The following is a 17,045-nucleotide window of genomic DNA, read 5'->3' on the forward strand; positions in this document are numbered from 1 at the left end:
TGTTTATTACTCCTTCACGCAAAAACCTCTGGACGGATTTGGCTGAAATTCGGAATGGAGATAGATAATATCCTGGATTAGCACATAGGCTAATTTTTATCCCGGGAAACAAAGAGTTCCCACGGGATTTCGGAAAACCTAAATCCACGCGGATGAAGTCGCGGGCGTCAGCTAGTTTAATAATAAAATGTATAATTATGTTGCTATTTTGTAACACAATTCAGTTATATACACTTTTAATAATAACATATGAAACAGATTATAAACACTCTATTAGTGATGAAGCCTTTAATACCCGACGCCAAGCCTTTAATAGCAAATTACCGCGCCATGCTTTTCAGTAACGTAGTTCATTATTTACGGGTCTGCCTGCGAAACTCAAATTTAATTTGGTTTTTCCCAATTTGTAAACTAATACGACAAAGTAAGCTTATGGCACTTTAATTGCGCCAATGGCAGTATTATCCTCACAGGTTTATAAAAAAATCTTTACTTGAAAGGTTCCTGTTTAAGAAATTAGCTATAGTATCGACTAATTTGTGAATAACTAATTTGTGATAAACTAACTAATTTATGACTCTATGTAGCTTATAAATAATAATTATACTCTACTAGCTGACGCCCGCGACTTCGTCCGCCTGGATTGAGGTTTTTCGAAATCCCGTGGGAACTCTTTGATTTTCCGGGATAAAAAGTAGCCTAGGTGCTAATACAGGATATTATCTGTCTCTGTTCCGAATTTCAGCCAAATCCGTCCAGTGGTTTTTTGCGTGAAGGAGTAACAAACATACACACACACACATACACACAGACTTTCCCCTTTATAATATTAGTATGAGTATGATAGACAGGACAGACGGACAAGCAGACAGGCACGAAGTGATCCTATAAGACTTCCTTTTTTCCTTTTGAGGTACGGAACCCTAAAAATTCTGAAACATATATTTGCACAGGTATTTGGGTGGATTATCCATTAAATCATTATATTTGGACAAGCATCATGCCCGTAACCGCTACATTTAACGCGTCGATACCAGAACGTGTAAATAATGCGGATATAAAGCTGGTCCGTTTTTATGTTTTGTTGAACTGTTTTTACGCACTATTTGCGGTCATATCTCAGCGGTTCGACAGGTTTACCGCTGATTCTAGTTTGTGGACGGTGATAAAACACCTTACGAATAAACGTGGAAATTCTTAGATTAGATTTTTTGCGTTATTTTAGTGCCAACTAGCTGATGCCCGCAACCTCATCCCGTAGATTTAAAAATCTCGAGGAAACTCTATGGTTTTCTGGAATAAAAAGTAGCCTATGTCACTTTCCAGATTTATTTGAAAGAAAACTCATGTATTCCTCTTGTGCGTAAAGTATAAACAAACGTAAACCTACTTACCCGCCTTTCGTGATTCTAGGTCAAAGGGAACCTTTAGGTTTTCTTGACAGACACGACCGGAGGACAGACAGATAAACAACAAAGTTATCCTATAAGGGTTCCGTTTTTCCTTTTGAGGTACGGAACCCTAAAAATAGAGATCCCTACGAAAATTGTAAGTAATATGCTACCCGTGCGAAGCCGGTGCCGGTCGCTATAGTGCGTTTCATCGAATAGTACCTATGGCGTTATGTTGGCTCCCCTGTCTGTTGGGTGGTCATATTGGCATGAGAAGACGCAGATTTTGTTTATTTTCATTTGATTTTCATTTCATTCATTTAGAAAAATCAAATGAAAATAAACAAAATCTGCGTCTCCTTATGCAAATATGGATCCAATGACTTGGACAGACAGGGGAGCCAACATAACGCCATAGGTACTATTCGATGAAACGCACTATAGTAGCTTATACGAGTATATCCTGAGCGTACCGGTATCTAACTAGTCTTATCTCATTATTGTAAGGCCTTTGCGCCAAACTACTAATTTTCATGAAACTTGGGACCTGCGCCAATATACTACAGATGGTAAACTTACATAATATAACGGTAACGAGGACCTAATTTAATTTAAACCTATTGTAGAACTATACTATTTCATTGTTTTTTACGGTCCCGAACCTCAAAAGGAAAAACGGAACCCTTATAGGATCACTTTGTTATCGGTCCATCTGTCTGTCTCTCAATCTGTCAGACAGACAACAAAGTCATCCTATAAGGATTCCGTTTTTCCTTTTGAGTTACGGAACCCTAATAAATGAAATGAAATGATTATGTATAAAGTCAATGGTATTTTATGACGTTCTATCAGAAACGAGAGCCAAAATTACATTTCAGTCGGAATATTTCTGTAGTTTTTGTTCATTTTTTGGCATCTCCGAGTGCATACGGAGTTCAAAGCATAAATCGATCAATTTTAGAAAAAGGCAGCTATCCACAGAGGCTGGTATGCGGCGGTGCAACACTCAACGTAATTGCCTCGGGGAATATACTCCCGAATTTTGACTTTGCCCAGTATTTATGTCTGCCGATTTCTGTACTTCTTACGCGCTTCTCCATACAAACGTATTATGCAATACATATATCAATTTATATCTCCATTATCTACGCCTTATAAGAATTAGTACAGAAAAATTGTATTTATTTTAAAATCCTTAGGGGTTGAATTTTCAAAAATCCTTTCTACATATCTACTACATCATAATAGCTATCTGCACGCTAAACAGCCCGATCCCTCCAGTAATAATTTGAGCTGTGCGTTGATAAATCAGTTAGTCAGTTAGGTTTTCTTTTTTTTTATTATTAGGATAGGGATCTATTAGGTAATTCAATTAAACAGAAATATTCTAGACTAGCCGATGCCCGCGACTTCGCCCGCGTGGATTTATGTTTTTCGAAATCCCGTGGGAACTCTTTGATTTTCCGGGATAAAAAGTATCCTATGTGCTAATCCAGGATATTATATATCTCCGTTCCAAATTTCAGCCAAATTCGTCTAGTAGTTTTTGAGTGAAGGAGTAACAAACATACACACACACATACACACAAACTTTCACCTTTATAACAACGATTTATAAAAAAGTTTGTAAGCGGTGACCAAAACTAACGAACATTTTTTACGGTTTTTCTTTCACGGTTTATTGCGATGTTATAGCTCGGAAAAGAAATAAGTATTTCATACAATATTCATAGATATGTACGGAACCCTAAAAGAGTGAAGCCCGACTCACACTTAGCTGGTTTTATTTTTAAAACGTTTCTTCCTTTAGCTTTAAACATGTTATTTTTGAACACCGTGCTTTTCAAAGCTTTATAGAAGCTTATCGTGACATCCGATAAGCGGCTTTCGGCTTTTCATTTCAGCATTGGCTCACAGACGATCGCAAACTGATAAATCTACTGTCAAACATTTAAGCTTGTGTGTCCACCAGTTTGTACACATTAACTTTGAAGACCTCCCCCTTGTAAGACCACTGTGTTAGTTTTTTTTCTATTCTTATACAAGTTAGCCCTTCATTGCAATCGCACCTGGTGGTAAGTGATGATGCAGTCTAAGATGGAAGCGGAATAACCTGGAAGGGACATGATAGTTTTTATTAAACCCATACCCCTTTGGTTTGTACACAGCATCGCACCGGGGCGCTAAATCGCTTTGCGGCACGTCTTTGCGGGTAGGGTGGTAACTAGCCACGACCGAAGCACCAGACCAGACCAGATATTTAAAAATTATAATATTCCAAACTTCTGCCGGGAATCGAACCCGGGACCTCCCACTAATAAGACCACAGCGCTTACCACTGCGCCAGGGAGGCCGTCGAAAGGTCAACTAAAGTTTAATTTTTAATTAAACAACACGTTTTGACATGAACATGATCATAATTCCTAGTCAATAAATAATAAATAATTAATTTAGCAAACGATTGTATTAGTGGAAAAATTTAAACACCACTTTCTATGTAAAATCCCATGTCAAATCGCTGTGAAGAAAAATAATGATTTCAGCAAAAGAAAATGATTTACAAGTGTAAATTAAAAATTTATAACACCCCCGACAAGTGAAGGTTACAGTAACTAGAAAAAAGCTGATAACTTTTAAACGGCTGAACCGATTTTCTTGGATTATAGCTAAGAACACTCTCGATCAAGCAACCTTTCAAACAAAGAAAACTAAATTAAAATCGGTTCATTCGTTTAGGCGCTACGATGCCACAGACAGATACACAGATACACAGAGACGCAGATACACAGAGACGCAGATACACAGAGACGCAGATACACAGATACACACGTCAAACTTATAACACCCCTCTTTTTGGGTCGGGGGTTAAAAAGTAGCAATTATGCCCATAGCTAATATAAACGAACGAAAATTCAGACTTCATTCTTATCTCGTAGAGCTATAATTTCAGCTTTAATTATCTCCTTTGTATGTGATCCGTATTGATCAAGTACCTTATTTTATACTACAAAAGGATCGTTAGTCGCTGATCAAATTATCTCACGAAAAAGATCCTTAATCTGGAAACATTAATTAATAAAATAAGGTCTATACTTGCCTATAGCGGTTGTATAAAAATCATGATTTTTTGAATTATCCTCTAATCCAATATAAAACATCACATCATTTTATTAATGCAGACATGACAGTCCAATATCTTATGATGACAATTATGATGATCATGATATAGTAACTTTACCTAAGAAAAATATAACTTTTCAACTTATTATGCCACTAGATGACGTCTGTTACTTCGTCTGCGTAGATTTAGGATTTTAAAAATCTTATAGGAACCGTGTGGTGTGTATGTGTGTGTGTGGGCATTTACCGGTATAATAATAAATAAATAAACGTTTGTTTCAGATGTTTCCATCCATACATTGTTAGTATGTTAGTAACAATTTTTCCTTAATTGCTAAGTTAGTATTGTTAGTTTATTAGTAGTTATAATTCCTTATGCTCGCCCAATAGCTACCTCCACACAGTGCTGTAGTACGGGGCAGTCGAGCCTGGCAGCAATTATTACCTACTAGCTGATGCCCGCAGCTTCGCCCGCGTGGATTGGTAAAATCCCCTGCAGCATCAGGATTGAGTTGGAATCCAAATTTTTTATAAAACAATGTCGCAAAGTTCCTCTATCGATTAAAAAAGAAACGACGCAAATCGGTTCAGAAATCTCGGAGATTTCGGTGTACATAGGTAGAAAAACACAACTCCCTTTTTGAAAGTCGGTTAAAAAAGTAGCCTATGTTACACCCTGGTCAATCCTCTACTTGTCTGTAAAAATCCCGTCAAAATCGGTTCAGCCGTTCCAAAGATTAGCCTTTTCAAACAGACAGACAGACAGACAGACAAAATTTTAAAAACGTGTGATTCAGTTATGGTATCGTTCAAATAACCATATGAGCTTAATATGAGGTAGTTATTTCGAAATTACAGACAGACACTACAATTTTATTTATTAGTATATATAGATAGGATGCCGTTGTCGCTGACTACGTAAGCGCTGCAGGAGAGACGCTGCTTTTTTCGCATTATGGCAAAAAAGTCGTCTTTTAACTATATCACCTCGATCCGTTGCGGCGTGATAGAAGGACAAACCAATCTGGCAGCCTCAGCACGTACCCGCAGCGATCACAGGGCAAGGAACCGAGCGATCGTTAAATATGCAAGCGGTGATCAAAATGGTGGATTCTTGTCGTGAATAAGTGATCACTTATCTGAAGTACTTTCTTATAATAATAATAGGTACTAGCTGTCTTAAGAATAATAAAATACAGAGTTACAGACAGTAATATTATAGACTGAATGCGAACGTGTCTATCTGTTTGTCCGTATAATCGATTTCGACATTTAATATTTATATTATTTATGGAAGCACTATACCCTAAATTGATTAATGGACGGAATGATACGCAACAATAGTAAACCTTAGTGGTTTTTTTGTTGACTTAAAAGCAGATTGTAAAACATTCAATATTTTGATAGTTAATAAAAAAAAATACACACCTAAACCTAAGGACGGATGTAGGCTACTTTTTATCCTATCCCCGAGATAAGCTAGACTCTGTACCAGATTTCATCAAAATCGGTTACACTGTTGGGCCGTGAAAAGCTAGCAGAAAGAGACACACTTTCGCATTTATAATATTATACAGTGTGTTTTTTTAACTGGGACAGTATTGGGAAATCCAAAACCATAGGAGAACAGGGAAACTGTCTGAGGAAACTTCAGCTCTTTTTTTGTGAAAAAATTTTGGCATAGTGAATTTTTCGGTCAAGCGTGAGTTGCCCATAAAAATCAATGAAATTGACTAACTTTGACAATGAAATTTGCAATTTCATAATTTATTCATTGCCAATACACGTTTTACAACCGCACAACGTGTATGAGGCAACCATAGTGTTTCAAAGTTGAGACAAAGATTAAAAGCTAAGAAGCTTAAATCATCGCTTAAATCTTTCTCTTACGTAGAAACTGCACGTCTAGTAGCAATTTCACGCTGCCTCGCCCTCTGCGATTCAAGAGGCGCCCCGACAGATGCCAGACACTTGATGCCACTTAGCGACTGTGTAACTGCTGGGTATTATCAAAACTTGAAGTAAATCCCTTTAGATGTGACTGTAACAGTCTTGACTTTTTAACCCCCGACCCAAAAAGAGGGGTGTTATAAGTTTGACGTGTGTATCTGTGTATCTGTGTATCTGTGTCTGTGTATCTGTGTATCTGTCTGTGGCATCGTAGCGCCTAAACGAATGAACCGATTTTAATTTAGTTTTTTTTGTTTGAAAGGTGGCTTGATCGAGAGTGTTCTTAGCTATAATCTAAAAAAATTGGTTCAGCCGTTTAAGAGTTAATAGCTCTTTTCTAGTTTTCTTGTAGAAAAGAAGGTTAGATAACCGTTAGGTTCATAATATTATGTCAATAGACAAATGTCAAGCTGTCAAGATGGACGTTGCCTAAATACATAATTATTTATTTGAAAATGATGTTTTGGAAAACTCAAATACTTTGGATCGTCGGGGGTGTAATAAATTTTTAATTTACACTTGATAAGTAACTTAGTTATCCATTCATGCAGGATACTTTATCTGACAAAGAATCCAAAGTCCTCGAGCTACAGAAGTACAGAGCTCCAAATTCTGAATCTATCAATTCTTTTACCACTTGAAAAAAAAATGGCGCTTGCTTCGCTCATGCTTATTGAATATATTAATAACTATCTATAGTTTTTGTTAATTATGATATAAGTATAATAAGATAGATATACCTACAATAATTATTTTAAACAAATCTTTTGACTTATAATATTATAGTTAGGTAGGTATGTAATTATGAGGGACAATTGTCAGATGTTCGTGATAACAACCAAGACCGAAAGGCTTAATTTGCTCGCAAAGGCACGGAGGTAACTAAAAGACCAAAATTAGAGGTCTCCGAAATCAGTTACCCATCAAATAACCGTCTTTGATCAACCTTGCTTACCCAGCGCAATTCACTTACATGCGCTATAGGAACTAAGCCACCAGTTTTTCAACCTAGCTTCCTTCGATTAAAATTAACTAGGTATAACTTGTATGAGTATATCATAAAATGTTTTCAGCAGCCAACCTTTTACAAAAGGGTGCAAAATAAACTACAATATGTGACATGACACGGGGCTAAGAGCAAACTTTGGGTAAATATCTGCTTGAATATTTCGTGGCACGTTTCCACACTAGAGTGGCTATAATATGTCACTTACATTCGTCTGGCATAGAATATTCACGTTGTAAGGCGACATCTCCACGGGCGAGAGTATCGCGACGAGTTCGTCCTACTATCGTCAGATAATCTCCACTCGATAGAGTGACTCGCAACGATATGCAACTAGACCGCAACGGATCGCCACGTGAATTGACCGCAACGCCTTATTGGGCCTCTTAACAGGGCTCTCTCCGTCACTTACTCCATACAATCGTAGTCCCAAATTCATTTGAATATAAAGCAACCAAAGTCCATGAAATTTTGTAGACATATTCTAAAAACTAATATCTGTGCCTGTGGTGTTTTAGATTTTTCTAAAAATATGTAGTTTTAAAATAACAGGGGCTCAAAGATTTATATGTGAATTTTTAAGACCGCGTAACTTTGAAACCGAATATTTTAACGGAAATCTGGAAAACCACAGGCATAGATATTAGTTCCCGGAATGTTTGTACAAAATTCCATTGAGTATGTTAGGTTATGAGAGACGAACTACGTTTGTATGGAGCGAGTGACGGAGAGACCCCTCTTAACTGTGGTGTAACGTGACGGTATCGCCGCAAGACTCGACGATATCGTCGCGAGACGACAGTCGACGAGTCCGTGACGGTACTCGTCCAGAGTCACTCATCGTATCGCCGCGATGTATCGCCATGTGGAGATAGACCCATAGAGTTTGTATCAAACGTGGCATGGCGAGCGATACTCTCGCCCGTGGAGATGGCGCCTAAGGCATGATCTCCACCTAAGTAGAGCGGAAAGGAGATACTGTGTACAGTCGCCCAATCGGACTTTTAAAAAATGACGCAATCATTTTTCATGTCATCTATTATGATTCGCTTAGGTGGAGACCAGGCCTAAGTCTAGTACTAAGTCAAGATCAAGTGCAAGTCTTGCTCGCGCACGGGTTCCGTACCATCGCACTTGGATTATGTATTTTTTAATTTTCATGGCGGTCATTTTTAAAGTTTTATTATTTGTTGTAAAGTTATTTAACAGCAATAGAGATATACATTCTGTGAAAATGTCAACTCTCTATCTGTTGCGGTTCACGAGGTACAGCCTGCTGATAGACAGACGGACAGACAGCGGAGTCTTAGTAATAGGGTCCCGTTGGCGCCCTCGGGTACGGAACCCTAAAAATAACGAAATCACTTTTTGCATTTACTACCTCATATTTTCACATTCACATCCGATTATACCAATCACGTAATGTATACCTAACAGAATGATATCATTCCCTGCGATACATAAATCCCTTACCCAATAAATCATTCGTTTATCTTAACAATGATTAATTTAGACATATCCTCCTAATGCCACTAATTTACCCCAACGTTTACAATTCGCACATAAATTATTATGTCCGATACGTTAAAGATTCTATAATTTACGCACTGAATTTACGTACCTACTTAAATACCTACCTACTTTTTAACCCACGACCCAAAAAGAGGGTTGTTATAAGTTTGACCTGTGTATCTGTCTGTGGCATCGTAGCTCCTAAACTAATGAACCGATTTTAATTTAGTTTTTTGTTTGAAAGGCAGCTTGATCGAGTGTTCTTAGCTATAATCCAAGAAAATCGGTTTAGCCGTTTGAAAGTTATCAGCTCTTTTCTAGTTACTGTAACCTTCACTTGTCGGGGGTGTTATAAATTTTTAATTAACACTTGTCTAATCCTTCTGTTTTTCAGTAACTTTCTATAAGATCCAGAAAAATAAATGATATCAATAACATTATTATTTTAGCTTGATAAAAAACTGGGCTACGTCCGACTCATATACGGAGAGCCACGAATCCTGAAAGGTCTGTGATCGCAGATTTCAAAAGTTTTGATGAAAATTAAAAGTTTACACTCGGAGGAATAAGACGAGCTTGGTCGGCGTATATAATTTGCCGAAAATATGTTTAAATAAATTTTATATAATTAAATGGCTGTTATGTTTTGCCGTTATCACGGATTTTTATCAATTTGACCAATTTCACAGAACTCTCAGGTATGTAGATTTCCTCGTGATGTTTTCCTATAAGCAAGTGATATAGCTTTTTTCATGCCGGAGATTGAACCCCGGGCCCCCCGAATAGGAGGCCTAAGTCTTAACCACTACGCTATCACCGCTTTAGTGTATAATGAATGAATTAATGAATGAATATAGACTACCACAAAATGAATACAGAAAAAACACATACAAAGCAAAACAAAATATAGTCATGTACAATTTGGTGGCCTAGTGATCTCTTCCAGGCAACCAATTATAATATTATGTGAATCTATTACCAAGTGTAAATTAAAAATTTATAACACCCCCGACAAGTGAAGGTTACAGTAATAACTTGAAAAGAGCTGATAACTTTCAAACGGCTGAACCGATTTTCTTGGATTATGGCTAAGAACACTCTCGATTAAGCCACCTTTCAAACAAAAAAAATTAAATTAAAATCGGTTCATTCGTTTAGGCGCTACGATGCCACAGACAGATACACAGATACACACGTCAAACTTATAACACCCCTCTTTTTGGGTCGGGGGTTAAAAGAAACTTAAATATTCTGGATAATTATAATAATATAACAGCTTTGTAGGTACGTAGGAGTTAAGATAAGGTACCAAAATTTTGGCTCTCAAATAAACGGGATTACAGAGTTTGCTAACTAACGTAGGTGCACCGCAAGCTTGAGGATGTATATAAACTTGACTCTTAACTCTTAAACTTTCACTAAGGGTTGAAACAATCAAGACGCGATACGACAGTGTGATGCGATAGCAACTGCACGGAAGGACGTTATCTAGCGGACTGATTCACTAACTCAGTATTCAACACTAACACTGAAATGTAAAGACAAAGAAGCCCCTATGCATAGAGGTTGAATATGACACATTAATCTGAATGGCCCCCTAGAGAGGCCCCTATCTTAACTATGAGTTCTAGTGTAAATGATAGCCATCAAACTCATTTGACATTGGTTGGTTCTACTTTGCTGCTTAACTGAGTAATATCAAAATAATTTTTCATAGAAACCCTTCAATGGACTAAAAACAAATGTCAAATAAGCTCGGTCCGTCCCCGGGATGTAAACCAACTGTGTACTAATTTTCTTCAAAATCGGTTAAATGGATGGCTTATAAAAAAGCAGCAAACAGCACATTTTCGCACTTACAATATTAGTATGGATATGGATTAAAGCTCAAGCAGCAAAGAAGCTTTGAATTAAATAAAACAATATTTTGAGTGATCCGACAATTTAACAGTACACGTCTTGTATTCTGTTACACTTCAACTTCTAGAAGCCGCGTTGGGCACGTTACCGTCTCGCATCCTTTGTGACTCAGCCTTTATACTTTGCCCAAGTTCGAGGTAACCAACCGTTGAGCATTGTACGGGATAATGGACGATCGGTCCCAAATAAAACCATTAGTTAACTAACTTTAACGGCATGAATGTACCTACGTATAATCCATTATTCCTTAATTGGTATAAAAGATAAACATAATACTGGTATGAAGGAAACATTGTCAAAGAAACAGGAAATGAAATGAAATGTTTCTTTCATTCATGTACCTAGGAAAACATGTGCCATCAAGACTGTACCACCGGGTCGGAACATAGATTCTACTGAGAAGAGCCGGCAAGACACTTAGTAGGTAGGTACCTAGTTAGTTGCTTTTAAAAATAACAAACAAAGCAATGTAACTATTACCTCGTTGGCTGCTGAGTGCAAAGCCAGGCATAGAAGAAAAATCACCGACTCAGTTCTAGCAAATGGTTCGTAGGTTGTTATTTCCAGAGGATCCTCGATTATTTCGGCCATATTGCCAGAAGGTAAGGGCACAACCTTGAAAAAGAATGTGACTACTGGCAAAGTGGATACAAAGATACCTCTGGAACCTTCGGACCAAAGAAAACTGTCTAAGCAAACTCGATTCCAATATTAACAAAGGAAACTTCCCATTATATTTGACGCCCACATGAAAACATACACTTGATTTGCACAAATAAAAGCAGTCATAACTAGAAATCCAGAGATTTATGGCATAGCATTAAATTGTGCAGTTGCGTGGTTCTCGCGCGACGGTATCGTAAAATCGTGAATTAGATTTAGATTATTGTGATGATCGAATAAGAAAAAAAGATGTTTAAAAAGATGAATGCTGCTCCTTTCTGATCTTGCATCTGGGTCCTGGCAGGAGAAAAAGCAGTTGGCAACAAATTGAAATCAAGCCCCTAGCTTTTTTGAAAACAGCATTCCAAATTGATTTTTTTAAATAAAACGTTTTGAAAAAGCAAAGATTTGTAAGAGTTTAAAGACAATTTTCCTAAACTACGATAGATCGAAGCTTCAGAAAACAACATTCCTATTGATTTTTTATAATTAAACCAATAACCAGTTGGCCTTCAAATATTTTGAAAAGTAACAAAAGATGAAAATGCATAAATTCCATCAAGCAATAGAACTGAAATAGACATTGATGAAATATTCCACGAATTATTGGCACGAGATCTAAATATGCAACTGAGCATCTGTGTTGATAAGGATCCATGCACTTTGACAGAAAGAAAAATAATGCTGGAATCAGATCATTTCAGCACAGTATAATCTCTTAGTCTGAGCGATGAATAATTTTTGATGAAAGAAACATATGCTAGCTTCCCCAACACTGCCCAGCTGAGTTGCATTTGGAGGTTGCATCTTCCTCTAAATTGGGATATACATATGTGAGATACACGATCCAGCTGAGATACAGCTAGGTAATTACCTAGCTGGATCGTGTATCTCAGATATATTACTCTTACAAAATTCATGTTCATGTTCAATTTTAGGCTCAGCTTTTGAGAAACTCTCCTGAAGTCGTGTGCAGGCGTTACTTTGCGGAAGAAATGTGTTTTAATTTTCAAAGTAAGATAACTATACCAAGTGGGGTGTTATATGAAAGGGTCTTACTTGTATAGTCTAAAACAGATTTTTATACATTTTTATGCATAATAGTTTTTGATTTATCGTATAAAACCCCGAGTACGGAACCCTCGGTGCGCGAGTCTGACTTGCACTTGGTCGGTTTTATCTTCCATATTGCACATGAATCTCTGCGATTATATCGTCAACAAACCCAAGTGAAGTGTTGCAAAAAATTCGTATACATATTCGGGTAATAAAATATTCGTTTGACGCTTTTCTAGTCTAGCGATTACGTGGGTGAACTAAAATGGATTTCGATAAGTAAAAAACTTGTAGAAAGTATTCCCAGCTGAAAAGAAATGATGGCAAAAAGCGATATGGCGGCGAAGTTTTGTCGGTGCCATAAAAGTCTCGTCTGTCTGTCTTCAAAGACGGATCAATGACGATTTTCTTGTAATAAAATATTGATGGTATGATATTTGTATTTGACGTGTGGATTTCATTTTAACCCCCGACCCAAAAAGAAGGGTGTTATAAGTTTGACGTGTGTATCTGTGTATCTTTGTATTTGTCTGTGGCATCGTAGCTTCTAAACTAATGAACCGAAAAAAAACTAGATTAAAATTTAGTTTTTTTTTTTTTTGTTTGAAAGGTGGCTTGATCGAGAGTGTTCTTAGCTATAATCCAATAAAATCGGTTCAGCCGTTATTATTGGATTATAGCTTATAAAGTTATCAGCTCTTTTCTAGTTACTTAATTTACACTTGTTATGAGCTGATGCCCGTGACTTCGTCCGCTTGAATTTAGGATTTTAAAAATTCCGTAGGAACTCTTAGATTTTTTGGGATAAAACGTAGCCTGTGTCATTGTCCAGGTCTTTAAGTAAACTTGAGAATTGTGTTCACTATGAATAATGCATCTGTGTTTGCACAAATACTTGTGCACTATAATAAATTATTAATTGTCTTGTCGGAGGCTTCGGCCGTGGCTAGTTACCACCCTACCGGCAAAACCTTGGCGCCAAGCGATTTAGCATATCGGTACGATACCGTGTAGATATCAAAGGAATATGGATTTAATAAAAACTACCATATTCCTTCCAGGTTAGCCCGCTTCCATCTCAGACTGCATCATCACTTGCCACCAGGTGAAATTGCAGTCAAGGGTTTATCTGAATTAAAAAAAAATCTATCTTCTACTAGTGAAGGGATAACCTTTATGGTGACTGGCGACCGTGGTCGAACTTCAGTTGGGTAGACATTATTACGCCTAGAGTCTAGACACCTAGTCTCTCCTTTCACCAAAGGATGCCTGGTGGAGATTTCTTTAAGCAATAAGGCCGCCTTTGCATACAATTCTTTTTAGTTTATAGTTTCTTTGTTTTATCTAAGTTTTCTTTCTTGTTTTGTGTGTAATAAAGCTTTTCTATCTATCTATCTATCATTGTATTTGTCAAAAGTTACCTGTAATAGTTGAGGACCTGTGCAAAGACCCCCGGATGCCTGTCAAAGAAGTACTCATTCAACACGGGGTCGTAGTTTGCTAGGGCTTCCGTGAGCCTAGACAAGCGCGTCGCGGGGATCTTTTTCAAAGTTGCCTTGTAAGTTTCGTATCTGAAAAAGAGAAAAAGGTTTTATTAATAAGATCGCAAAAAAAATATCTGCATAGTCTATCCTAGTAGGATTGAACTACTTGTTTGCGCGCACTGTGAAGTCGGTTGCTCCAAATATTGGGTGAAAAGTGAGAATATGCTATTTCAATCCGCATTTACGTGTGAAACATTCTCAAGAGGGAGATGCACGATGTTTTGACAACGCAAATCAACACATTGATATTACTCTGTGGTATATTTCTCAGATATTCCTAGGTATATCAAGGGTATATCTAAACTTTATAATAAGCATTACGTTTCCAAAATTAATCAACATTGAAAACAAGTTGTACGCTTTAAATTATAACTAAGTGAAATATACTAAGTATGTCTTAAGTTTGTTAGTTATGAAATGTTTCATTTTCTTATAAAGTTTATTTGCGCACGGAGTTGCCTCAATTTGCCTTAAAATAATTATGATTCAAGATCCGTAACTTTCAAAACAAAACAGTTAAAATTTCACTACGTTTTCCTGTAATTATTGTTGTTGGAAATAGATAATGAAAAGATAAGTCGATATATGCCTTTTATAATCTTGTTTTTTGTTTTAGTTCCCTACCACTAGCCGTAATCCAACGCATTGGCCTAATGCGGATTGGTAGAGTTCACTCACATTTGATAACATTATGGAGAACCTTCCAACTTAGCCCACGTCCATCTTGAATTAATTACCACTTACTATCAGGTGAGATTGCAGTCAAAGGCTAACTTGTAATGAAATTTAAAAACCCCTCCAATCCAAATCAGATTAACTTGAACGGGATTTCTTTATGCAGAAAAGGAACATTAATTTGGTCTGACAAATACGATTTCAATAGGGTTCGAGACCAGTTAGTGTTAAAGAGATCTTTTCTAAATTGAATAAGATTTAGGTTGCCCTTACGTGCTTCTCCACACAAACGTTGTTGGATAGATCTATTATTTTGCTGTTCTAGAAATAAAACTAAGCCAAATATCGATTTAGATCTTTATTATCTTTGCAAGATAACAAAACATATACTTACCTACCTAGTAAAATGACTACGTCAAATCTATTGTAATATTGAAGGGACCATGATTATTATTAGGTCCCAAAAGCCGCTAGTTGTAATAACCAGTGTTAATAAGTATTTAAGGTATTACACTACAAATAGCCGGGATTTATATTTTGACCATTACGACCAAAATTATCATTATCATGACGTTGTTTCAAAAGGTATTGACTATGTATTTTGAACATTACTATTGAAATATTTGAGATCTTTTGAGGCAACTTCGTGCGCACATAAAAATATATGAGAAACGTGAAAATTGAAAAATTAACAACCTCATTGCACACGACTCTACTTCATAATGTGACTGACTGACTGATCTATCAACGCGCAGCTCGAACTACAGGATGGGTCAGGCTGAAAGGCATGCTTATATCAGTTTATACAATCATCCGCTAAGAAATAATTTTCAGGAAAAACTCAATCCCCTAAGGGGATAAGAATCCCCTAAGATGAGAAGATAAGGGGATAAAATGAAAGAATTTTCAGAGTTTTTTTTTTATTCACTATAGGTAAGCGCTTGACCACAATCACACCTGATGGAAAGTGATGATGTGGTCTAAGATGGGACGCTTAAGTTGGATCATTAAGTACCGGAAATTACCTACTACATCCAAATTCACAAACTTCACCTCTTTATAATATTAGTGTATCTATGTTATAAAATTAATGTAATATATCTATGGTCTAATATCATTGGACCCTTTTGAATCAATTAAGATGCTCCTAATTCACAAAGCAAGATTCCCAGAATGCAAGAAACTAATCCAGACATCACAGACAGAATCTAGGATATTATCTATGTCCATTCCGAATTTCAGCCAAATCCGTCCAGTGGTTTTTGCGTGAAGGAGTAACAAACATACACACACACACACATGCACACAAACTATCGCCTTTATATAATTGGATATAATTGGACCCTTTTGAATCAATTAAGATGCTCCTAATTCACAAAGCAAGATTCCCAGAATGCAAGAAACTATATTCCCTTTGTGGAATACGCAGAGGAATCAATCAAAAGGGCCAGCGAATTGATAATTTATTGATGCTTGCCTTCCCTTTGATTAAACTCTTGAACTATGTATTTGATTTCCCCGGAGTTATTTATACGTAATACGTACATAATTAATTTCTAAGTGGTAGATGCATTTGACGATTCAAAACTCAAAAGTACGCGTAAAAGTCTAATTGAACAATTGAATAATAACGTCTACAAGTGTAAATTAAAAATTTATAACACCCCCGACAAGTGAAGGTTACAGTAACTAGAAAAGAGCTGATAACTTTCAAACGGCTGAACCGATTTTCTTCGATTATACCTAAGAAAAGAACACTCTCGATCAAACCACCTTTTAAACAAAAAAAAGATTAAATTAAAATCGGTTCATTAGTTTAGGAGCTACGATGCCACAGCCAGATACACACGTCAAACTTATAACACCCCTCTTTTTAGGTCGGGGATTAAAAATATTTTCTTTTGACTGCAACCGCAGGAAAGGACTTTATCACTATCATCATCATCATTATAATCTACCCATCGCCGGATCAGTACTGAGCACGGGTCTCCTCACAGTATGAAAAGGGTTAAGGCCATAGTCTACCACGCTGGCCAAGTGTGGATTAGCAAACTTCACACACCTTTGAGAATTATGGAGAACTCTCTCGATGAAATAACACTTGCTTTAACGGTGAAGGAAAACATCATGAAGAATCTTGCATGCCTAAGATTTCTCCATAATATCTCAAAAGATGTGTCAATTCTACCAATCTGTACTGGGCCAGAG

General features: G+C 36.9%; 1 protein-coding gene across 1 annotated transcript in view; it reads right to left on the reverse strand.

Annotated features, from left to right (window-relative positions):
* Positions 1-17,045, reverse strand: part of LOC123873688 (potassium voltage-gated channel protein Shaw-like) — a 150,681-nt gene that overhangs the window by 112,305 nt on the left and 21,331 nt on the right. The window contains exon 2 of the mRNA XM_045918667.1: positions 14,040-14,189. Within this exon, the coding sequence (XP_045774623.1) occupies positions 14,040-14,189 (150 nt within the window). The remainder of the gene's footprint in view (positions 1-14,039; positions 14,190-17,045) is intronic.

This window comes from Maniola jurtina, chromosome 17, assembly GCF_905333055.1.
Source record: "Maniola jurtina chromosome 17, ilManJurt1.1, whole genome shotgun sequence".
Classification (NCBI taxonomy): domain Eukaryota; kingdom Metazoa; phylum Arthropoda; class Insecta; order Lepidoptera; family Nymphalidae; genus Maniola; species Maniola jurtina.